Source organism: Taeniopygia guttata, chromosome 15, assembly GCF_048771995.1.
Source record: "Taeniopygia guttata chromosome 15, bTaeGut7.mat, whole genome shotgun sequence".
NCBI classification, from domain to species: Eukaryota; Metazoa; Chordata; class Aves; order Passeriformes; family Estrildidae; genus Taeniopygia; species Taeniopygia guttata.
The window spans coordinates 3,675,217-3,698,901 of record NC_133040.1 but is presented as its reverse complement, the minus strand read 5'-3'; the positions used below and the strand labels follow the sequence as shown (position 1 = coordinate 3,698,901).

Genomic DNA, 23,685 nt, shown 5'->3' with positions numbered 1-23,685 from the left:
GAATCTCCATCCTATAATGCTATATAAACAGTTGTGTGGCAGTCAGTTAGGAATGGTTTAGTGGGAGCTGAGCCTATCTTAGGTAAAAGGTAAAATATCTAATTGCCCAAGTTTCCACTACCTCCTACAGCAAATCTGTTGTCAGGATGCTACACCACAGGCTGGGAACTGACACAGCATCAAGAACCTTTTGTCAGATTTTTGTACTTCTGACCAGAACAAACCACAGCATTCCCAAATACCTGCTCGTGGTTGTATCTTGCTGTTTGAGGCATGAGTATGATAAAAATGTTCTTGTGTTTGCTGCTATTGCCATAACAATCAGAAAATTGCTTCTAACAGCATGTGTGCTCCCATGGAGTTCCACTTAATGCTCTCAGATTTTATGTGCAGTGTTGTGTTCTCCCATCATCATGGTTTGAGGCATCCAGAGTTATAAAGAAGGAAGATTACATACACACACATACACACCACCCGCATGAAATAACAAATCTTAGTGCTCTGGCTTCTCAGGTGCAACCACCTTCTGTGAGTTTCATACAATAGGTAAGGCTCACGTAACTATTGCTCCACATGGAACACAGAGCTCATTTTGCCTTCTACAAATTCGTATTCTGCAACAAGATTTTCAGTATATCCATCAAGCGACATCAAATCTACTAGTAAATTGATTTTTTTTCAAGACAGATATATGTGGCCAGGTAAAATAAAAGACTTTCTTGGAGCAGCACAACTCATTGACCAAAAAACCTAATGTCAAGTATTTTGTGATGCCTTTGAAGACGTAAATACAGAGGACTTTTCGCGAATTGGGTAATTAAAAAGCTGTCTGTAGTCGAAAATACTTTGGAAATCAACAGGAGTAATTACTTACAAATTTCATTAAATGTCAGTTCTGCCTTGGCTTTAAACCCTGTCTTGCCTCAGTTCTGCAAAAGGTTTTCACAGATCACAGCATTGTCCACTCTATAAACTGTATGCCCTAAACCAAACAGGTCTGAAAAGTAAATCACAGTGTAAGTTTGTTGACAAATGAATTTGTAAAAAGAACAGTTTACATCAGAAAGATCAAAGTCAGAGCCTTTATTAAATGTTCCTTCTCTAAACGGACTGCATTTAATCCCCCTTTCGCATCTGTGATTTCTAAGGCTATTTTAAATACTTCGTTTTACAGGGATTTTCAGTCTTCAGAACCATCACAAGCAGCAAGTTAGCAGTACACAGAAACAATACAACTGAACTTTCACCAAGTTCTATTCCTGCCTTCCAGGGTGCATGGAAAAACCAACACACCTCCAGTACTGGAGTTTTTGCACAGACCCTGGAAAGGAAATAGTTGTCACCAGAGATTAAGCCTGATGTGCTCTAGCCACATGTCACAATTGGCCACAGCTGACCAGTACTGGTTAGTATGTCTGTCTCTTGTACATTATCTGTTTCAAAAAGGGGACCAAATTTTTTATTTTCATCTAGTGTGGGTCTAATTAAGGCTATTCTGGTATATTTGATACTAAAATACTCTCTGGGAGTCCTTGTCATGAAATCCCATCAGAATTAACATTTTCAAAAATGAAAACATTTATAATAGGTGTTTGAGTTGAAATGCTGATGCAGCGGTTGGTTCAGTGTTTCCTGGTCTTCGGGAGCTTTATCACGTCAGGATAGTGTCATCGATCTGTTCCTCAGAGTCAGCCTGCCCAGCCAGCTTCCACAGGGACCTCCTGCAGCTTTCATTGAGAAGCTCCAGGCTGGCAGCATCCAGAATCTTGGAAACTGACTGTGGGAGGGAGACAGCAACAATTACCAACTCCTTACAACACACCATTCAAAATCAGGGTAAGTGCCTTAGGTGCTGTATCAACTAAAATCTTTCAATCTTCCCAAAAGTCTCCACCTGGTTTTACAATTCCAGATGTGGGAACTATCCAAAAGCAGGTCAGACTTAGAAAACAGGTCTGGAAATGGATGTATGAAGTAGTCCATCCTAAGTACTTCTTAGCACCATTGTGATCATGCAAGTGACCAAAGCAATGAATTACCAGTGCCAGCTGAGGGAACTCAGCACAGGCAAGGCTTAATAAAGGGGGTATGTTAAATGCCTCGATTCTATTAATGCTGCACTGTAAGGTTGTACAGAACAGATGTTGTTGATTTCTTCAGAGCTTAGCATGAGAATGATGCTGAAGATGTAAATGAAAGTGGGAATATCCCACTTCATCTATTTCATGAGGGACTTCCAGCACATTCTGAGGCTGCAGGCACCACACAGACAAACGCAGAATGAGATGACACAGCCTTACTACTAACAATTATGGGTTTTTTATATGTCTCATACCTCAAGCACTTCTTCACCCGCTCTCATCTTCAGGAGGTTGACAATAGCCTGGTCACTGTAGGCTCTTACACTGGTGTTTTTGTCTTTTGTGTTGTCCAGAAGTGCTTTGAGAATTGGTTTAATTGTCTGAATATCCAGTGGGGGAAGATGGCTTTTATTTGCCCACCAAATCATCTTTTCTGCAACTAACTTTATGTCACTGGATGAGTTCTGAAGACACTGAAGGAAACAAAGATAACACTTACATTCAGATATACCAAGGACAAATATGTAAAGCAGTTCTTTGGTTATTTCCCGATTTAAGTATTTAAAACTATGCTAAGAAAAGCAGACAGTTTTCAACTCACAGGTACACAAGATACACACTTGTTGCCAATTAAGTCTGACTAAACTGTGTAAGACAAGATCAAACCTTGAAAACATGACAGCTTTTCAATAGAAAATTCCTAAATATATATAGTTGATGACAGTATCACATGTTCATCTCAACTGTCTCAGGAAATGACAATGACCACTAAGTGCAGGAAAGCTGATAGTGTCAGCACCTCCACAACACACTCACTCAGCAACAACAGCCAAGCCAGTCTCTGGTTGGAATACTGGGTGCATTTTAACAGTGGATTTCACTTCAAAATTCTAAGAATGAGAGTTTTGTATTTTAATCTTAACCCATTTAAAACATGAAAGCTAATGTGTGAATGTGAAGTGCATTATTAAGAAGGTGATAAGGGTTTTGTGGAAAATGTGATATTTTATATTTTAACACAATACTATTATATTAACATAGAAAAGTTGGACTTCAAACAAAAAGTCTGCTTTAAAGAATGTTGGCCTGTATTGTGTCAACTTGACATGTTTGGTAGTTTTTCAAGTAACTCGCAAAGAAATGTAAACCTGAAAATGTAACACGCTGCAGCATCACCCCTCTCTATCTATCCTTGTCAACCAAGAGGGATGCTCAGGTGTATGGTGGGGTTTGGGGAGGGCAGACAACTAAAGAAACCAAAAAACCCCGTCCACACTCCAAAAGAAACAGCCAATAAAGGAATTTTGAAGAAAAATACTTAAATCTAAATGAACTGAAAATGATGTTAACTTCACTGTTCTCAGGTAGGTGAGTTTTGGTATTTGATACATTTCTAGCAAAGGCTGTTTGACCTTTAGCAATCTTAAAAACCTGACAGCTTCTTTACACTCTTCTCTGCCTCTGCCAGCTGTTTGCTACTGCAAGGGAAAAATGCATTTATAAGACTCAGACTTGGTATTCAGCACAGAAGGCTCAAAAGCAAATTTCCATGTTAGAGCAGGGATGGCAGTTTTGTATTCACAGGTTCAAAGCAGGCTAATACAGTGGTTCTGTCTGCACTCTGCCTCAAAAAGAAATATCTAGATTTTCAGGGACTTGATAGACCCACCCATGAAGGTCAAACAGAGATTCAGATCACACAAGAACACCAGCAGATAGCTAACATGAAAATTCTTACCTTAATAAAGAGGCTGGAAAGTTTGGGAGGCAGGTTGCCTCCCTCTTCCATATGGTATTTCATGAGAAAGCCCATCCCTCTGATGCCACTAACTGCAATGGGGATCTTCACAATAAAGACAAGAATTGGTATTACTACGGCACAGTTCAACAACAGCATTTAAAACCAAACTCGTGGTTTGTCAGCTTCTGTGGAAGGCTAAACCCATCTTTCAAAAGAATAGCAGCATCAAAAAGCATTGGGTTACTGGTATTGGGTAATATAATGAAAAAATCCCAGTGCAACCATGAGCCAAAAGAAATAAGGCAGCAGGCCCCACCAAGCCCACAAAATTCCTACCCCAAACTACTCATTCAACACCAGATTTAAACTCTCCCTCCTAAAATGAGTAATTTCCACTTCTTGCAAACTTGGTCAGTGAATGACAACTCTCTAGGGAAACACGAGTGTAATTTACTCCAAATGAAAGCTACTCTGCAGTTAAAGATTAAATAATCTTCATCTCCCCAGAGATCAGAACTCAAAGACCCAGAACAGTTGTGTAATTTCACCATAAAAACTGCATCGAGCCAAGGGAGACTCCTCAGATGGCACCTGGGGGTTTTTGTCCTGGTTGGTAACACAGGAAACCTGTTCACACACCTTTCAAAACTGCTCCCAACAAGAGCTTGCAACAGCACTTCCCCCATGGGGCAGGACTCACCCTGTCGGCCGTGGCATTGCTGATGATCATCTCCTGGACACTGTTGTAGTATTTTGGGGAACACAGCTTGCCAGGAGCCACGTTCACAGCCACCGAGAGAGCCAGGCTCCGCCCGTGCCTCACCATCCAGTCAATGCCAGAGACATCTGCTGCAGAGGAAAGAACAGAACGATGGCAGAGCTCCTGCTAGCTACTCCTCTTATCTGAGAGGCTTTGGGCAGTTTGTCAATTCACTGCCATAAAATGAAATAACAAGCAGCATCTAAACCAATGCCCTGCTTCCTGTATTTCTCCCAGAAAGACATAGAGACAGAGCTAAAATGCAGCACCTTTTCCAGGCAGGACCACCACCTGGGCAAGCAGGGAAGCAGACACAAACAAGGGACTCTCTTGTTCAACTCAGATATTTCTGATGGTTCAAAATTACACAAGCTTTGACGATCTAATAAATTTGTAAAAGTCATCTATAATTTGACCAGCCAACAGACTTCCTTTTTAAGTCCATAGGGGAGAGTAATCTATAACACTCTCAAACACTGGGGTCCTATAAAAGTCATGTTTTTTTCTAACTTGGAGGCAAATTAGTTAATTCTCCAAAAGCATGTGAAGTCATCAGATGTGGTCTGCAATTAACATCAGCCAACCTGATATCACAGTGCTCTACCAAAAGGTGGGACTGCCCTCCTGTCCACCCTGCCCGAACATCCTGTCATGTCCAGCTGTCCTCGTGTCAGCAACAGCAATTACTCAGCCATTCTAGTACTTCTGTCAAGTCTTCAGATAACAAATCCAGAGAAAAGGCCTGGGCAACCCCAACTGATAACCAGTTACCTGTGCTCCCTGTGTACCAGAGTGCACAAATTAAGAGCCATGAGTTAAGAAAAACACAAGAAAATACAGAGCAGAGATTCAGTCTCAAAGTTAGCCTGAATCAATGGCTGAGAAGGAATCTTCCCTGCTTTCAGCATCTGTTCCAGCCCCGTAATCAGCTTGACCTACCCAGTAAGTGCTGGTAGAGAACAGTGCTGAGCTCGTCGTCGGACAGAAAGGCGCACAGCTCTGCCAGGCAGCCGGCCGAGGCCATGCGGGTGGCATCCTGACAGGGGATGGGAGAACAGAGAACATGGCTTGAGCTCAACACACCCCAGAGACAGGCAGCAAGAAAAACAAGTGTCAGAGTATGACAGGAAATAAAGAGGAGGAGAAAATAAATAGTAGTATTTCACTCGTACTGCTGAGGATTTATTTCAGTTAATATTTTTTCTTGTATATAATGGAACTTAAAACAAAATCTAAGGTCAAAAAAGCCAGCATGAAACATTACAGTTCTGATATGTTAAATGGAAAAGTCATAAAGATGAAATTCAATGTTTTAAAACTGAGTTCACAAAAACTTACTTTAGATTCACTTACTGTAAGTGTTATTTTTAGCCATCTGAGCATGAGCTGGTCTCTGTGATAAACTCTTACTACTCTTCATTTAACACTTCCAGGCTTTTTCTATTTTGGCTTCCTTATGTGACCATCCCATTACTGTCCACTTCTCCCCCAAATTTACTTTTATTTCTAGCATGTCAACAGTTTCATGTCTGTTGCAGAGACTGACTTAAAAAATAAATTATTAGACGATTAATTTAAAGTCCCTCATGTTACCATTGCTATCTGCTCTATACATAGACCCTATATTAAACTTGGAGAGCTTATTCTCATTGGAGAAAAATCTACCATTGTCTGAAAAATTTCTCACATGGACTGATAAACCTCGCATGAGAGGTTATAAACACATCTGTGCATATAATGAAGGTACTGCAGGCTTTCTCCAAGATAAAAAGCAAATCCTGACTGCAGAGCTACCTGAAACCTGTTAGTGAGGAGCTGCAGGTCAAACCCACATATGCAGTTGCCAAGGAAACATTAAACTGAAGACTTTTCAGAGTTACCAGGGACTGGTCAGGAGTCTCAAATTCTTCACTGTGACTACATCATTTTATATATATATATATACATAATTATATTAATTTCCTCAGAAGTTATTTTAGATAGAAGAAGACTGTTTGCAGCTGGCTGAAGCAGTACCTCATCATGTCCCAGCATCCCCAGCAGCACCGTGCTAATATTCTTCCTAATAGCAGCATCCACTTTAGCACCAGCTCCTCGTGTGACAAACCGCAGCGCTTGCAGCATTGTATCCCTGGAAGAGATCACATTCTAGAGTCAGACATTGCCTCTCCCCAACCCTCTCAGAGAATTTTTACTCTGGATACCTGTAGATCCTTGCACAGCAATTACACTGAGATGCCTTATAGTTTGGGAGAGTGATCCCCTCTCTGCACTGCTGCAGACTCCATACTAGATAGGACTTCCATATTTCTGTCTAACACAACACAGATATTTTCTGAATGTTCAAACATTAAAAAAATTATCACGTCAGGAAGTTCATATCTTAGGGATCTTGTGCCCGTAGGATACAAAAACAGCTGTTTTCCTTCAGGTCAGACTGACTATCAATACTGCTTTTTAAAGTGGGCTGCTTGGGGATGTGCAGGACAGGAGAACTGGGCAGACCCCAAGCACTCTTTCTCCTAAATGCTCTCAAGCTCAACTTCTGACACAAGAAGGCCTCATTATCCCCATTTCCTGGTTTGCAGTCGACTGCTTTCATTAATACATGCATCTTACTCTAACTGGGGGGTTTTGATCATTCATCCCAGCTCTTTCTTTCGTCCTTGGTAAGCAGGAAGTCTGAGCCATCAGCTGCAGCTTACCTGATGGCAGAGTCATCGCTGGAACGAATTCCATTCAGGAGCTCCGTGAAGAGAGGATCCACTTTGACGTGGATGACAATGAGTTTCCCAAGAGCATCGGCAGCTTTAAGGCGAACAGCGCGGTTTGAGTCTTGCAGAGCTTTGGTGAACGTTGTTTGCAACTGGGGCAAAAATGGTTTCAGAGCAATCTCAACCTGTTCCAGAGTGGAAGAAGGGAAAGTCAGCCTCTGCAACAGACATGAAACTGTTGACATGCTAGAAATAGAAGTAAAGGAAAAGGTCAAGTATTCAAGAGCAGCTAGAAATCAAAGCCTGAAAACCTCTTCTACAGCAGTTTGTTATCAGAGAACCCTCGTTAAATCTAGCACGCTACTAAAATAGGAAAAACAATTTACCACAAAACTATTGTTGTGGTGACACAAAAATTTACCACAAAACCTTTGACTTTTTCCAATCTAATAAGCTTTTCTTCACACTGAAATGCAAGGGTAGCACTGAGAAATTCTACACTATCATGTACTCAGAGCACTGAATAAAAGCTCAAGTCTGTTTAAAGATAAATAAGATCTTCGCACTTAACAATACGTAAAAATGGTGGATACAGGAGGAATCAATTACATGGTGGGTTTTAACCACTTCCAAGTGGTATCACCATTTATCAATATTTCTAAGCCAGGTTTTTCAGCACTGGGGGCTTTTTTTGTAGGCCAGAAGCTGCTGGAAGAATGCAATCAGATAAAGTGCTATCTCTACATATCAAATCCACAGCAGCAAGCATCCCAGCTGTATTTACATGAACAGCAACAGGTATTTCTAAAGGTTGCCATGGAAAACATTCACAAACCACAGTCCAATACTTTGAATCTTACCTTAGCTAAAAGAAGGCTTAATGTTTCAAGCAGAGCCACCTTGACATTCCAGCTGAACCGATCTCCCAAGATTCGAATGAGTGGCCCAGTGATGCTCACAACAGATGGTTTGAGAGCTTCAGCAGAAGTCAGCTTTATAACCAGCCCTAAGGCCTTTGCTGCTTCCTCCTTCTGTTCTGGATTACCAGTTAAAACACCTTCCCGCAGCACCACAAGTATGGAAGTCACTCCCTGTCACGAAAATCGGATAAGAAAGCTTAGAAGCTAAGATGCAAGAAATATGTATCTTATTTTTGCTGCTATTATACACCAGATGCACAAACTTGGAGAGTTTCTCTCAATTTCCTGTTGACCTTCAGCTGCCTGATTCCACATTGACAGAGCTACTTTTATTTGGTTTGATTTCATGCCTCTCCGCCTTACTAAGCCAGTTGCTATGAGAAAAGTGGTGGCGGCTCAGGGAATTTTTAAACCAGAGAAATTTGGCACAGAAGTCCAGTGTTACTCCCCCACAAAAAGCAGCCAGTAACCATAACTTACGTGCATAACAGAACTGTCAGAGACCTCATTGCAAGAGGGGTCTTCTGTAGGGTTACTCAAGAGCTCTAACCTACAAAAAGTCCTCCAGCATAAAGGTTTGGAATGCCAAAATAGTCACTGCTTCTAATAGCTATAATATCAATCAGCTCTCCTCAAAGGTGGGGTATGGTGGCTGTGATGAATCCACGCTCATTCTGATCCTTTACCTTCTTAGGAATACAGAATCCTGGCACATGCTCGCCCTTGGCCTCATTCCCTACAATCCGGATATCCCTGTGCAGGTCCTCAATGAGAGCAAGCTGGTTCCCAGCATCTAATTTCTGCAGGAGAGAGGGGTAAAACAAAGATCAGGCAACATGACATCCAGATATCTTTTGTGAAGTCTTCTCAGGCCAGGCATTACTCCTGTAACCTTTCTAAGCTGCCTCTCACCTTGGTGATGGAATTAAGCGCATCCCAGCTTTCATTCAGAACTACAGGGTTGGTGTCATTAAACAGGCGAATCAAGCCTGAAACCAAGCTCCTGAGATGCCCAGTATAGTCTGCTTTTGTCTTGGAGCAGTAGATATTCAGCATAACAGCTGCTGCCTGTCTCATGCCCAGCTCAGGGCTGCGGGTAGCTTCTAGCAAATCTTCAGTTATAATTCTTTGTCCAACGTCATCTTCCACAGACAGGATCACAGACTGGCAGTTTGCCATCTCCTGAAGAGTCCAAATTAACTTTACATTAGCTCTCAAACAGAACAAAGCCAAGTTTAGCCCCGAGTTTCTCCACATTATCCCCCCAGCATTGTGTCTAGATAAACACTAAAACACATCCCACTTGCTAATTGTTTCTCATTAAAGAGCTGGTCACATCAGCATTAAAGGCTTAACTCAATCCTGGTGCAGACAAAGGTATGACCAATTCTTAAAATTTAACAAGTAACCAAACTCTGCTGAACTGATTGCTCCAGCAGCTGCAGGAGGACTAATTAAAAAAACTAGAGTAGTTCAGTCTCCCTCATCTTACTCACTCATGAGAGACTGTCAGTCTTGTCAGATAACACTCTTCTGATTTAGGTAGTTTAATGCCGTGCGTCACAGCCCTAATTACAAGCAGGTCTGTGGGTACATTAGAGATCTCCAGGCAGACTTGGGGCTAGAAGCTGATCTAATGGGTATCTTACAGCAGAAAGGCAACGGGACTCTGTCACTCATTCCTAATTCACCAACTGATTATGAAAATATCTGTCCACAGTCACAACTCCAGGATGTTCTCTGGAGTCCAAACACCAGATGTTTTGGAAAGCACTGTGTGAGGAGTGCAGCATGCAAAATAGGAGATTTCCTCCCTGCAGCCCAGTAATCTCTCAGTCTTCTACACCAAGAATAAATACAAAGTTAACTAGACTTTCTGGCAGTTCTCCAGGAATAAGCAAACTGAGAATTGTATCTTTTAGCAGGCCAAGGAGACTTTTAAATGGATACAAATAGTTTTGGAAAGCATACGGTTTTTGACTCACAATATGCCACCAGGCAAAAAGACTCATCCTGGAGAAGCTAATGGACTGAATTAAACATGCAATCTGTGAATCTAGAGAACACAGATTCTGGGATGGGAAGTAAACCTGGTGCACTATCTTCAGGCAACCTGTCACAACAAAGAGCTGAGCTGTGCTACTTGCCAATTGCTCTTCAGTGGTGCCCAGCTTCTCTTTGAGTGCAGACATCATGGCTGGCAGGATGACACTCAGATGCCGTGTCAGAGCGTCCCCTGCCACTGAGGAGAGGAAAGCCAGAACCCGGGTGTTCACTGGGGGGGTAGTCAGCTACAAACATAAAAAATAACACCAAAATTGAGACAAGCAGAAAGTTTTTTCAGAAGGAGTCTCACTTTCTCTACAACATGAAATGTTTATGCATCACAAGCCAAATAACAATGTTTTGAGCACAAAATCAGAAGAAAATTTCAGACTGTGCTCTCCCTTTTGCTATATTGGTCCAAAGAAAACTGGCAGCAAGCAAAGGAAATTGAATAGATATCAAGTTTAAAATTTGTTTCTCATTGTACCTTTGGCACCAAGTAAGGCAGCACCACACGGCTCTTGACAGCCATAACTTGTTTAAGACCATCCACAGCAAAGTCAGCTGTCTCTTCATTATCCTACAGGGAAAGAGACAAACCTGAGAAATGATCTGTGCGCACAAAGAACAATTTTCCAAGCGATCACAAATACAAAATCAAGTCCTATTAAAAAATGTTCTCCTATTCTAGTACCTAGCAAAACCCAAACCAAACCCTTTTGTCACATCAGAAAGATTTTCCATTTCAGGCATGGTGGCCAAGCAACTTCATCAGATGACAGTGGCAATTCCATCACAGAGCCAGGTGTAGCAACTATTAAGCCTAGGCTTAAGCTACAACATCTTCCCAATCACTGGCTAGCATGACTCCAGGAGGAGACAAAATACTTCTGCCATCCCCTGGTAGGTCTGCCATTACAGTCCTCCTGCTTCTTTAAGTTAATTATTCAAAACTTGTCCCACATCATCATTAATCAGGTTGTTGACTAATGCTGAGCAATGCTCACCAGCTGCTTCAGCAAGAAGGGCAGGATGTCTTCAAGAGCCTGATGGCCAATTGTTGAGTGCAGCTGTTCAAATGTTTTGGCTGCAGCCTCTCGAACTTCTTCCAGAGGGTCACACAGTGCTTTTCTCACTGTAGGAACCAGGGACTCAGAGAAAAGCAGCACCTGTGGATGAAGAGATAAAATTACAGAACATCTAAAGCACAACAGATGCGCACATCTCAGTAGTGAAAGTAGTTAGGAATGCAGAATTTGCACAACTGAAACTAAACTGCAGTTTGCTTGGAATAATATTGGAAGAAAAGCAGGATCCATCAGCACAAATAGTTGCATTGCTCTAAGGCAACCTAGTGGAAGATTTCTAGTATTTTATCTCATAAAAGACAATGTTTAAATTTACCGACTGATACAAATTCATACAATTTGCCTGAGCAGCAACTCAGTGTTAGTTACAAGCCCTGACTTCAGACCACAGAACAAGTCCAGCACTAGCTGTATTTTTCTGTCTCAAGTGCAATACCTGCACCATAACATCAATACCTGGGAAAATGGGAATTTCACCTGGCACATGTGACTCACCGCATCCCTGCTGGTTGATTTCATGATCTCACTCAAACCAATGCAGACTCCTTGCCTCTCATCACTCTTGTCTGATCTCAGTCCATCTTCCAGGATAGGAATGATTTCAGGGAGGATCTTCTCCCCTAACTTTCGGACAAGGTCTCCTAATGTCCGTGCTGCAACCTGTCCCCAAAAATGTATTAATTATTTTCCTTTCTTATAAAACTTTAAAAAGTGAACTGTGAGCAAACGTTAGTTTTTGACCATACACTACTGTTCATAGTGCAGACAGAGCCTAGGAATGGAAACAATATTACAAATAACCATCGAAAAATAGTTTTACTATCATCACAATCACAGTTGCCTTCAGCAGAGAACTCAGACCTGCTCATACTCAGAACAGTTAAACTGATGACAGCTTTGGAGTTACTTATAGAGAAGAATTATCCTGTGTTCCTCAGGAGTTATTTTCTACAATCACCTGCAGGATCAGGAAAGGCACAACTTAATTGCTCACCGTTCGTTTATCTGCACAAGTACTGGCCAGGAATTTCAGCAGAAGCCCAAAGAGTGTTGGTAGGATTTCCCGCAGTGTGCGAGGAGTGTTTGAGACAACGATTTTCCAGACATGTAAGGAGGCCTGGCGCACCACCAGCTGCGTGTCCGAGCGGCCCATGTACAGCCCTGCCAGCACCCTGTTCCTCCTCTCCACTCCCAGAGCATTAATGATAGCCTGCAAAGAAATAGCACAGAATTGTATTAACTGCCCCTGAAATCTATAAAAAGAACAGAATACGTGATTATTCAGTATGTCTTTCCAGCAGGCTGTCCATGCTGATTTTTAAAATAGGAGAATTTGAAAAAAATAAAGGCACAACAAGCAAGAGTGGCTTTACCTTGTTTGACTGGGCTGTTCCAAAGTTGTCATCCTCTGAGGCAGTTTCTGTGGTCATTTTTCCAGTGACTCCTGAGATATGGAATAGAAGATCTCCAAGGAGCTGAACTGAGCTAAACCTGGCAACAGGAGCAAGTCAAGTGTTACAAACAGAGCACTCAGACAGTACTTGTCCAATTCTGACAGGATGTCAGCTACAGACTGGAGCCAAATGTGAAGCACAGCTGGGTCTGCACTGAAATGCTGCATGGGCTTATGTGTAACATCAGTCTGCCAACATGGCTGAAAGTAGCATGATAAAGAGAAAGAGAAGAAGTGAATTCCAAACTGGAAGGGCTGAGAGAATTTTCAAATCAAAGCAATGAATCCAAGAATAGCCATGACTCTAAAAAGGAACAAGACATTGTCTGCATTTGTATAACCCAAACAACATTCACTTGGGGCAAGAGTACTTAGCAGCACTCAGCTGGCACAAATGATTTAGTGCAGCTAATTTTTGAGTAACTGCTATTGGCTGTGAGTGCTCCACTGCGCATCTTCACACACAGGAGAACAATAACTTGCTCAGCATTTGGAGAAGTGAAAAACAGTACACAAGGGCTAAATATTGCCACATCAATTGCCTTGGAAGTGCATTTTAGAGTCACCGCCAGAATTAATAATCCAGCATGAATGCTCTGCAGGTAGTAGGAAACCTGATCCAGCCTGGCAGGGCTTTGCAGACTCAAGTGCTGTAAGGCATCCTAATCAAATCAACAAGCAAAAAGAGACACTTGTTTTTGCTTCACAGGAGGTCTCTGCATTTTTTTGAGGAGCAAGACAGAGCCTAAATCACACCAGATTTTCAAGCATGGAAAGGAAACGTTAGTGGCTAAGCGGGTTCTGCCTTACCTTATCCTCCACAAGTCATCAAAGAGCCCATCCTCCAGCTGTGGCAGGAGCAGAGCAATGGCGGTCTCGGCGTACATGCTGATGATTCGCTGCCCCGCGCGCAGCGCCGTGTCCCGCACAAACTCGTTCTCGTCTGCCAGGGCCTGCACACGGGCACAAAAGGGGCTCTGAAAACTCAGCCTTTCAGCTCAATAAACAAAAGCAACAGGAGGAAAACAAAACAATGTTTTGTCTCTACACCATGAAAACCTAATGAATTACAGAGTTGTGAATGCACAAAGATGACTTAAAAAAATGACTAGTGACCACAAGTAAAAGACAGCAAGCCAAAAACTTAGGAGAAATCGTTTATAATTTAAATTCCCTTTCTTTCTTTCTAGTAGTACAGCCAAGCTGGACAAGTCTCTGCACCTCCCATAATTATTGAAAATTATACTTAAAATATTCTGGAGGCTTATTTTTATTCTCTGATAAATAAAATTCTTCAGTTTTGCTACATACCTTAAGGATACAAGGAATGATGGGACCAACATAGGGAGTGAACTTGTCTCCAAAGGTAATTGGCAGGTAGTTGAACATCATGATATAACCATCTCGTACATGTGGAGCAATATCCACTTTACTGGCAGTTGCTACAATCTCTGGCATAAGTTTCTCCAGCTTTTCTACCCCCAAACCAGCCATAACCTCAGCCAGACCTGGGGGAAAAAAGCAGGGAACAGAGCTGATATACACAGGAAACAAGCGGCTAATCTGATTTAATATGAGAAGACCTGAGCTCAGTGTTCACACACAGCTGTCCCCACCTTGAGCAGCACCAGAGCGATCCACTGAGCTCTGCTCATACGTCAGTGTCTCCATAAGCCACGGCAACAAATCCTCAAAGCACGACTCTCCCATACCCTTCACCATGGCCCCCAGGGCCTTTGCAGATACTGTGCGCACCTAACAGACAAGAGAAACACAGATCTGCAAAATGTCCAGTCTAAGGTGCTACAGATGAGCCAGTCTGATTAGGACAATATTTAACCTAATGCACTGAAAGACAGACTGTGTTTGTACAAAAGACTTACTTCAGGTACAGGGTCCAACAGAGAAGCCTTCAGTCCAGGGGTCACACTAGGTAGGTATGGAGCCAGATCCTAAAACAAAGAGCCCAAAAAGTCAGAACCAGATTCAAAATGAGAGAAAACATAGTTGCCTTCATTTAAAGGACATTCACCTCTTCTAAGCAGCAAACATCCTTAAAATCCTGAGAGTTTAATTAGCTGTTCTCACAGTACTGCAGACAAGCATAGTGAATTATTCTGCAAGTTCAAGAAACACCAGTTCTGTGCAGATCACTCAAAACCTTTTTAATGCTCGCTCACAACCCAGGAGTTTGTGTCTTAGGAAAATCCAACACTCTTAACATTTACACAAGGTTTAAATGTAGAGATTATCAGCACAAAAATTAAATACAGATCTTTAGTCTACAGTTAGTCCTACAAATACTTTTCAAACAAACCCTGAATCCATTTGTTAGCAGCTGATCTGTGTTTCACTTGTTTGTTAAGGCATTTCGTATATGGTAAAAATTTCAAGACCTTTTTGCAGGGATAAACTGGTAATAACTAGATGACCAAAGGTGACAGTCTTAAGGACCTCAGAACTGTCACTATCCTTATAATCATCTGCTCATTTACATACATTTAATTAAAAAGCTGCATGGATGATAGTATTTTCTATCTTAGCAAAATCTCCAAGCCAAATAAATTCTCTCTAGTGCTTGTCACAGTGATCAATCAGAATACAGTTAGAGGGCATTTTTAGCACTGTACCTTCTGGTCAGTCAGGGAGTACATGTTCCCAATGATCTGGGCAGCCATTTTCCTGGTGTCTGTGGAGCGATCCTGGAAAGCTCTCTGAACAATTGGCATGATCAGGGCTAAGGATGGAGCATCAATGAAATGGACAAATTTGGTATCCAGTAGAGTCTGCAAACACTTCTGAGTCTTCCTGGAGGGGTCAGTAAGAGCATCCAACAGAACTGGAGCAATTGCTGAATGTTTTTAAAAAAGAGAGAAAAGACTTTATTTGTACATAAGCCAAAATCGTGTCAGGATGAGCTGGTGTGCTCTCATGGGACGTTGTAGGCAACAAGAAGCACAAGGACAAGAGAAACTATTAACATCAGATGAAAAAATGGACAGAAACATTTAAAAAGCCTGGAAACAGCTGCTGTTAAGCTTTCATGTTTTACTTCTGTAGGATTAGTTTAATTTCTATACAAATTTGCATTAAATCCTAAAAACCATGAACCTAAACCTTGCTATTATAAACCACAGTCATACCAAGACATTAGAGATGCACAGACATGTCTTACCCAGGATCTCTGGATTCCTGATGACAGACCCAATCTGCCTAAGAGCCTGCTGCCCTGCATTCTGCACCTTCACATGGGAATCTGTCAGCACTTCAGTGAGTTTGGGCACGATGTTGGGTAAACAGGAGGAGAGCTGTTTGGGAGCACAGTACGCCATAGCCCCCAGCAATTCCACTGAGCCTGTGAATAAAGTACACCAAGAAAAAAAAGACAAAAGAAAAGACAAAACACAGTATTAAGAACTGACATGAGATGGTGATCACATTTACTTCAAACTCAAATCTACCAGTCAGAGAACACAAAGAAAGGCTGAAATGCATTAAGTCACTCTATGCCACCTAAAAACACTAAAAACTACTTTTCTTTTGTATGAGGGAGAAGGAATATGTTAAGAAAATTCCAGGTTCTGAAGTACAACTATAGTAGACATGACAAACTGTCAAAATACAAACTGTCCCTTGAATATGCCATGGGGAAAAAGGTGACTCAGATGTGTCAGGGAACTCAGCTGTAAAAAGCTGGAGAAATTCCACAGTTCCTTATAAGACAATAAACTATCATGGCCATCCGTAGGGATGAAGGAATACACAAGGGGGATGACAGCAAAGGGAACTGTGGGTTACTCTCAATTGTGTCAGGTGCACATTGGTCCATACCAGCTTTAGTTCTCCAAGATTCCTCTTCTAGTGCCGCAAGAAGTGATGGCAAAACCAGCTTCACTCCATGAGTACTCAGATTGCTCATTACAGCCTTGGCACAGTCATCTGCAGCCTCCAAGGAGAAGAGAACACTTACAAACTGTGACACAACACTGTTTTCCTTCCTCTGAGACTCTCTGGGAACAAAGCCTTCATGTAAATAGTGTCTCAGTACAATGATGCAGCTGGCTAAGTAGCTCCCAATTAATGGCCAATGAAATAAGATGCTTTCAGTTACTAAGAAGATCAAATTGTTATTAGTGGTATCTCAAGGGATAGGTCACCTTCTCTATTTGCCTCATTACAAACAGGATTCACAACCATATCCATTCCATCTGGGTTTTTCAACGTTCTGTGATAGCAGAAATTTAAGGCACCTTACCTCTCGCACATACTGGTTCCCATCTCCGAAACAAAGCAGCAGGTGAGGCAGCACATGAACTACATAGGGCTCAAACAGCTTCCCGAGCATGCTGCAGAGCATCTCGAAGGCAAACAGAGCCCCTAAAAACCAAAAAAGGACAGTCAGAGGAAAATACAACTTCATTTAAGGATGATGGGAAAAGAAGATGCAATTTATCAAATATTGTTCCAAAAGCACTCAAATCTCACAGCTGAAAGTTTCTTGCTTTCTTGCCCTTCCGACTTGTGCTGTAGTAGGGATTTGTGGCATCAGAAAAGGAGCTCTCCCCCAGCAACACCTGCCTTTGGAAACAGGAGAGGGGGGCACATCTATATGGTCTAGGACTAGAAATCCTTCTTCCACCACAACGTGAATTGAGCAATTTTGGGACACTATACACAACCAACAGCCTCACAAGAGATACTTCCCATTTCTTTTTTGCCAAACTTTAGTAAAATAAATGTAGCTAAACCAAACACAGGGGTGCAGGAACTTCACCTGACCACAATGGCAGTAAGTACAAGAGAAGTTATGAGTATCTGGAGGGAAAAGCTCCTGTCTCTTACCCTCCCGCCGGCGGAAGTTCTTCTTGTCCTGGATAGCATCGGTCAGTGTGGTCATCATCTCCTGCTGCTTGAGAGAAAGGATGCCCAGGCCTTTCACCAGGCCTGCCAGACCATAGGCTGCACCTTTGCGCTCAGCGTACTTATCAGACTCCAACAGCAGCTGCATCAGTTTCTGGATCATTCCTCCTGCATCTTCCTTAATTGCAGGCACTAGAGGTGGTAAACAGCTTGCCACTGACTCTTGAACCTATAAAACAATCCACCAGCCACCAGATCACAGAACAGTCATTACCAATATAAATTCCCCTTAGAATGAACCCCAAGTGAAACCTTTTTGTCACCATTTTTCATCTCTCTGCTACCTCTAACAGTATCCTGGTGTTAACCTGCCTCTGTGTAGACCCTCACAACTCCTCCCAAAGGCACCTACCTGCTGAGATGGGGTGGACAAGGCTGCTATCAGTTTGCCAACAATTGGTTTCACTTTAGGGTCACTCTTGTCCAGATGTTTTGCCAGTGACCCCATCAGAATGACCACACTTTGCCTGACAGCATCATAACTGGCATCATTAGGAGCATTTTTCAGGAATTCTTCAAACACTGGCAAGAGAGAGTTAACATTGTCCTGAAAGACAAAACCACAGAACTTGCCACTAGAGTCCACTCAGAATGAGATTTGCTATGCTCAGTGGACTTGTTTGTTCTTTTCTGAGCCAACAACTGAACAATCACACTGTATTTACAGTTCATTTCATGTGTCACATCACATAAAGCCTTGTACCATCCCGACAGGCAACAAATATTTCCTCCTAGAGCGAAATTAGTTCTTCAAAATTAAAATCCCCAAGCCTGCCAAGCATGATGTTCTGAAAGAAGTAACACAAGTTTCCCAGGCCTGAACTTCAGTGCCTGCTCCTCTACTTGCCCCATTTGCCAAGAGAGAGCAGAAACATCAAACAAACTTCACACACTTTCTCTAAAAAACACAATGAAATAATGAATAACAGGAAAATACCCCAATTGTCTTGGGTTAAACTGAAGAATACAGGCATGTGTCCAGAGGTGATTGGCACATATGAGGAAATCAGAAGCTGAGCAATTCACACCCTGCACACCTTCCCCATCTGACACTGCTGGGGAAGAGCTGGCAGGGAGAAGGATGGTCCTCAGCTCCTCAATGTTTTAAGTTCAATTAAGCCAACAATCAGCAATGTTTCATGTTTTTCATTGCATGAACCCTGAAAAGGAATCCTCATCTTCACAGGATTAAAAAATCTATGGTCTGATCTTACTTTTATTACTCTAGTTTTATACCATTTTAACTCCATATGATCCAGGGATATTACATTTTATAGCAATGACAGGGATGAACCACACTTAGTCAACACTAGACACTAACAGAACAACTCTAGACACAAAAATTCCTAAATTAAAGCTTTCAGCTGTTACAAGTAACAGCAACCTCTAATAAATTTATAATTTTTTTTTAAATCTGTGGTCTCCAACACAGTATCTACATATCCATATCTACATCTTTTTTCCCCTGATAGAGACAGAAACATTCAGACTTACTTTGCCATGAGTGTTGAGTGTTGAAAGAGCTGCATCCAACATGCATTTCCTGACCTCAGGACTGCGATCATTCAGAGCATCCGGCACAAAAAACTGAAAGAGGGGCTTCACCTGAGAACTGTCCAGATGCTCTGAAAGCTTGTTAAGGGCCAACGCTATGCCACACCTGTGAAGAAGGTGATTCGCCTGTGAGGTTACTGACTTCTCACAGAACTGAGAGCTCACAATCACATTTGTTATCAGCAGCAATTACAGAAACTGAGAGTGAGAACCATTATGGAAACAAAATGCTTCAGTGTGTCCAAACTCTGTGCATTTCATTACATAACTCCATGCTGCAGTCTCCCACAAGGACAACAATCCCTCACCCATATAATAGCTTTTATCTCAATTAAGCTTTAGGGATACTTCAGCCAACTTAGACATTGCATCACTTGAACTACAGCTGAAACGCAGCAGCTTTACAACAAGGTACATCAGCATTAAAAGACAGATTAGCTCAACACAAGTAGCAAACAAGATGCTCTCCAATTAAACCTGTACAAAACATACAAGTAAACAGAAAGTAATTATCCAATCTGGAATTTGGCCAGTTCATTAAGGCTTGCACTGCTGCTCTTGAAACAATCAATGGCCCATACAGAGGTGGGAACACAGTGAGCCAAGACAAAAGTCAGACAGTCTAAGAAGGAAAGACTGTTTTTATCAGGACATTGAGATGACAGCACCCAGTATTTTGATGGAGTTCTGCCTGCCCCCAGTTTGTTTGAAGGGGACATGAAAACAGCAAATCAGTACAACTGCATGTAAATTTTTGTTCGAATAAAAATCAAAAACATTTCATTTGGATGCACAGGAAGTGATGAGATCAATCTGAATATGGCTGTACCTTGCTTCCCACTGGTCAGGTGGTGATTCAGATATCACTCGTCCCAAAGCATCCAAAACTGGAGGTGGCCTCTGGAAGGAGAAAATATTTCATTAAAATGCCTTTTCCAAGGATAGGTTTGCAGAAAATTTGTCAACCATACCTACAATGCTATTTGATAATAGTGCACAGAGTTATGATGCCACTAGCAAAAGAGCAAGGTAAAAAAATAAGCAAGTCTGAAGTCAAAATTACTTCAACTGACACTGCCCTACCACAGCCTTTCTGTATCTAAGGCACCCCTCCCACCTGTACAAAGGTGCCATTAGTGGCTGATAACATGAAGTTCAAGATACTGAAGTCTGTGCTAAGCTCAAACAGGGAAACAGTAGATTCAATGCACATTTTCAGGACAGACAAAAGGAAAAGTGACTAACAGAAAACAAAGCAGCAGCTCATGCCTGTCAACCCGTTAGCGCAAGAGTACTTACATAGAGCTTCTCCTGGTAGATATCTGTGAGCTTGCTCATGACCTCTGCTGCTTGCTTTCGGTACTGAGCTACAGCTCTGGAAAGAGCCTCAGCCCCTGCCTGTCGCACTGCCTCTTCATGGTAGATGACATCTTTGATCAGCAGGGAACACAGGTCAGGCTGCAGCTCCAGACCCATGGACTCCCACAGCCTGCAGCACACACACAGAGGTGATGGGTCACCCTTCAGCAAAGAAGCCACTGCCACATGTACAACTGGAGAGACCTACAGCTGCCCTCCAGCTGTGAGGGAAAGCCCCTGAGTGTAGCTCCATGCTGTGGGCAGAGAGGTGGTCCCCCTAAAACCCAATCAAAGAAGAACCCTTACCTCTCTGCCAGCTTCTGAATCTCATCTTCAACATCAAACTTAACTACCCAGAGGCGACGCAACAAGTTCAGTCCGTTCTTCTCATCACTGTCTGGGGTTGGTAGAACCATTTGTAGCTCCATCAGTCCCTGAATTAATTAACAGGAAAATCAGTGCAAGGATCTGATTTTTAGAAACAGATGCTTTAAAACACTTAAAACTTCTGGCAAATCAAGCTCTCAGTGTTTGGAAGTGTCAAAATGCATGATTGCTTGTGCCTTACACTGCCCATGGTGGTCAACGACTTCCTATTACTAGTAGGTGAGATGGTGGGACTCAAGAACAGTGCTCCACAGGCAGGTTGCAGAGAGGCTCTGGTGACAACAGTCTGTTCTGCTTCAAAGTACAGACAAAACAGCTCAAGTGGGCTAAACTGGAATTTGTTTCACAGCAAAGAACACCAAGCACCCTTGAGGTTTTTCTTTCTGTGTTCTTAGAAGTGACTAAGCCTGAAGCTTTCCAATAACAAGGCCTAGTACAGACAGGAATTTTTTGACAGCTTCTCTCTTTAAGACTAAGCTCTATCCAATTGTAAACAGAAGGTGTTAAGTAGTCCTAATTATGCCTCTTACAAGGAAACAAAGGTGTGGATAAACCCAGAGTACTCCTTTTTGCAGATAAATCCAGCACAAAGAGCATGATTTGGAGCATTATTGTTCAGACTATGCACAAAGCTTGTCATCACAGCTGAAGCCTCTCTGCATCAGTGTTAGAGAAGATTCACCTCCCAAAACCTTGAGCAATTTGGTGTGACCCTGAATGATTCCCACCTACCCTGAGAGCTGCATCTCGAACGTTCATGCAGGGAGACTGCAGGGCCTGCAGGAGCACATCGATCTCCTCCTGCTCAGCGTAGGCACAGCCATCCTCACCGCTGCTGCTCGCGCACAGCGCCGTCAGCGCCTCCGAGGCCAGCACCTACAACAGCACCAGCACGTGCCACAACTCCACTACACCTTGAACTGCTGGCAGAGCAAGCGCTGAGTGCTGCCACAGCAGAAGAAATTCCCCAAGGACAGTGACAAAACCGAGACGTGACAAGTTCAGCCCAACTCCTCGCTTTTTATTATTGACCTTTCTGCCACCTCATCCCTTACAACAAATACTCAGAGGAGAGACTATTGAGCTTATCTGGCAAAGCAAGGCCTTAAAGAAAGAAAAAATGTCACCTCTGGAAGACTGAAGAATATATTTGGTGCAATGAAACCCACAAAAAAAAAAAGATGCAGACATTTTAATCCAAGAATACCATAAACACAGAAGAAAACTGGGAATGTGTCAACCACCAGCATCAGAGTACATTTCCCTCATTTAGATGCTGATGAAACTTAGGGAGAATGCTGACTGTGGTAATGAAGCTAAGCACTCACCTGTAACCGTGGAGAACCCGTTCCTATCACCCGGGTCAGCAGAATGAGCATGTCCCTGCGGGGCAGCAACTCTGGGCCATTCTGAAAGGTTGAGGGGAGAAAAGGGCCAGTGAGGAAGGAAAAAGACTTTTATCTTGTGATTTCATAGTGCCTATGTATGACACTCCTTAAAACATCCCAGTCAAAACCTAGGGCTGGGCAGGTACCAAAACCCATGGCAGAAAGCAATTCTATACAGTTAACTCTAACCTGGGCAATTCATCTGCTTTGTCCAGTTTACACATCAGCTGTTTTATACCATGGCTCTTCTGAAGGAGATAATCTGACCCCACAGCTCTCACCTCATCCACCAACAAGGACTCGCCATTTCCTGATGATCTCAGCTGAGCATGGACTGTAAGAATCTGCAGAATCTTGACCAGGAACTCCTCCTTGTCTTCGCTGTTATGGGGTGTCTCAGTCATAACTGTCTTCAGGAGAGGAAAGACTAAGGAAAATGCTGGAGCTGATAATGGGGCAGCACCTGTGAAAGGAAAAACCCATCCTGTGAACACAGCTGATCTCCCATGACTTGGTTGATACTACTGACTGGTGTAAAATGTACACTTGAGTAGCTCATAATAGATACGGCAAAGCTTCAGCCTCATGCACAAAGATGCTGAGTAAACCTAAGTATTTGCCACTTGACAGCAGCAACAGTGTAGCTCCAACAGTGACTTATTTTAATTCCGGTGCAAGCTTTAACTTCCCTCCCCTCCTTGAAAAAGTTAAAGCTTTTGGATTCCCGTTGTTAAAAGATTTTGCTCCTTCCTTTCTGCAGGGCCTTGGCTATAGCATGTAACAAATGCTCCTTCCAGTCCTTCATTAGTCCAGTTAATATTCAAGTATCAGGTATCTACAGAAAATATTTCCTTTCTCTATCCTATCTGTGCTGACAGAGAATGCCCAAGTTTAAATTTCTAAATGCAGATGAAGAACATTGCAGATACAATACTGCAGTATTAGTCAGCTTATGTAGGGCAAAAATACTGCAAAAGTAGTTCAAGGGAGAAACACATTCTGAGCTCCTATTTAACATGGACAGCTTCAGTAAAACCCTCTCTATTTCTCATGTGGGATTTTTCTCTGTTTGCTCAGTATCTGTTTGCTTTTACACTTTTCTTTTTTAATTATCCGTCAGATATTTTTAGCCTTAAACCACTGTCCTTCTACACACAGCAGGAGGAAGAAAGCTTTACTGGAGGAGAAAAACGTTCTACTTACACAGTAGCTGGTACAGACCAACACAAGAAAGATTATAGGATGTATCTTGGCATTTCAGCAATGAATGATAA

General features: G+C 42.4%; 1 protein-coding gene across 2 annotated transcripts in view; it reads right to left on the bottom strand.

The window, feature by feature from the left end:
* Nucleotides 1–1,053: 1,053 nt before the first annotated feature.
* The window catches only part of GCN1 (GCN1 activator of EIF2AK4), a 37,973-nt gene continuing 15,341 nt past the window's right edge, over nt 1,054–23,685 (bottom strand). Inside the window, exons 26-58 of one of the 2 annotated variants that reach the window (XM_030286047.4) lie at nt 22,693–22,874; nt 22,352–22,432; nt 21,756–21,899; nt 20,943–21,070; nt 20,577–20,766; nt 20,107–20,177; nt 19,218–19,383; nt 18,076–18,270; nt 17,646–17,892; nt 17,059–17,180; nt 16,635–16,749; nt 15,979–16,158; nt 15,434–15,654; nt 14,687–14,755; nt 14,420–14,558; nt 14,115–14,311; nt 13,614–13,756; nt 12,724–12,841; nt 12,345–12,560; nt 11,846–12,010; nt 11,270–11,431; nt 10,750–10,842; nt 10,364–10,507; nt 9,129–9,398; nt 8,903–9,016; nt 8,157–8,387; nt 7,288–7,481; nt 6,599–6,713; nt 5,522–5,618; nt 4,523–4,671; nt 3,820–3,924; nt 2,336–2,554; nt 1,054–1,777 (exon numbers count right to left, since the gene is read on the bottom strand). In XM_030286047.4, the coding sequence (XP_030141907.4) occupies nt 1,652–1,777; nt 2,336–2,554; nt 3,820–3,924; nt 4,523–4,671; nt 5,522–5,618; nt 6,599–6,713; nt 7,288–7,481; nt 8,157–8,387; nt 8,903–9,016; nt 9,129–9,398; nt 10,364–10,507; nt 10,750–10,842; nt 11,270–11,431; nt 11,846–12,010; nt 12,345–12,560; nt 12,724–12,841; nt 13,614–13,756; nt 14,115–14,311; nt 14,420–14,558; nt 14,687–14,755; nt 15,434–15,654; nt 15,979–16,158; nt 16,635–16,749; nt 17,059–17,180; nt 17,646–17,892; nt 18,076–18,270; nt 19,218–19,383; nt 20,107–20,177; nt 20,577–20,766; nt 20,943–21,070; nt 21,756–21,899; nt 22,352–22,432; nt 22,693–22,874 (5,108 nt within the window). In that variant the 3' untranslated portion in view covers nt 1,054–1,651. The remainder of the gene's footprint in view (nt 1,778–2,335; nt 2,555–3,819; nt 3,925–4,522; nt 4,672–5,521; nt 5,619–6,598; nt 6,714–7,287; nt 7,482–8,156; nt 8,388–8,902; nt 9,017–9,128; nt 9,399–10,363; nt 10,508–10,749; nt 10,843–11,269; nt 11,432–11,845; nt 12,011–12,344; nt 12,561–12,723; nt 12,842–13,613; nt 13,757–14,114; nt 14,312–14,419; nt 14,559–14,686; nt 14,756–15,433; nt 15,655–15,978; nt 16,159–16,634; nt 16,750–17,058; nt 17,181–17,645; nt 17,893–18,075; nt 18,271–19,217; nt 19,384–20,106; nt 20,178–20,576; nt 20,767–20,942; nt 21,071–21,755; nt 21,900–22,351; nt 22,433–22,692; nt 22,875–23,685) is intronic. The other variant, XM_030286048.4, reaches the window with a different exon arrangement.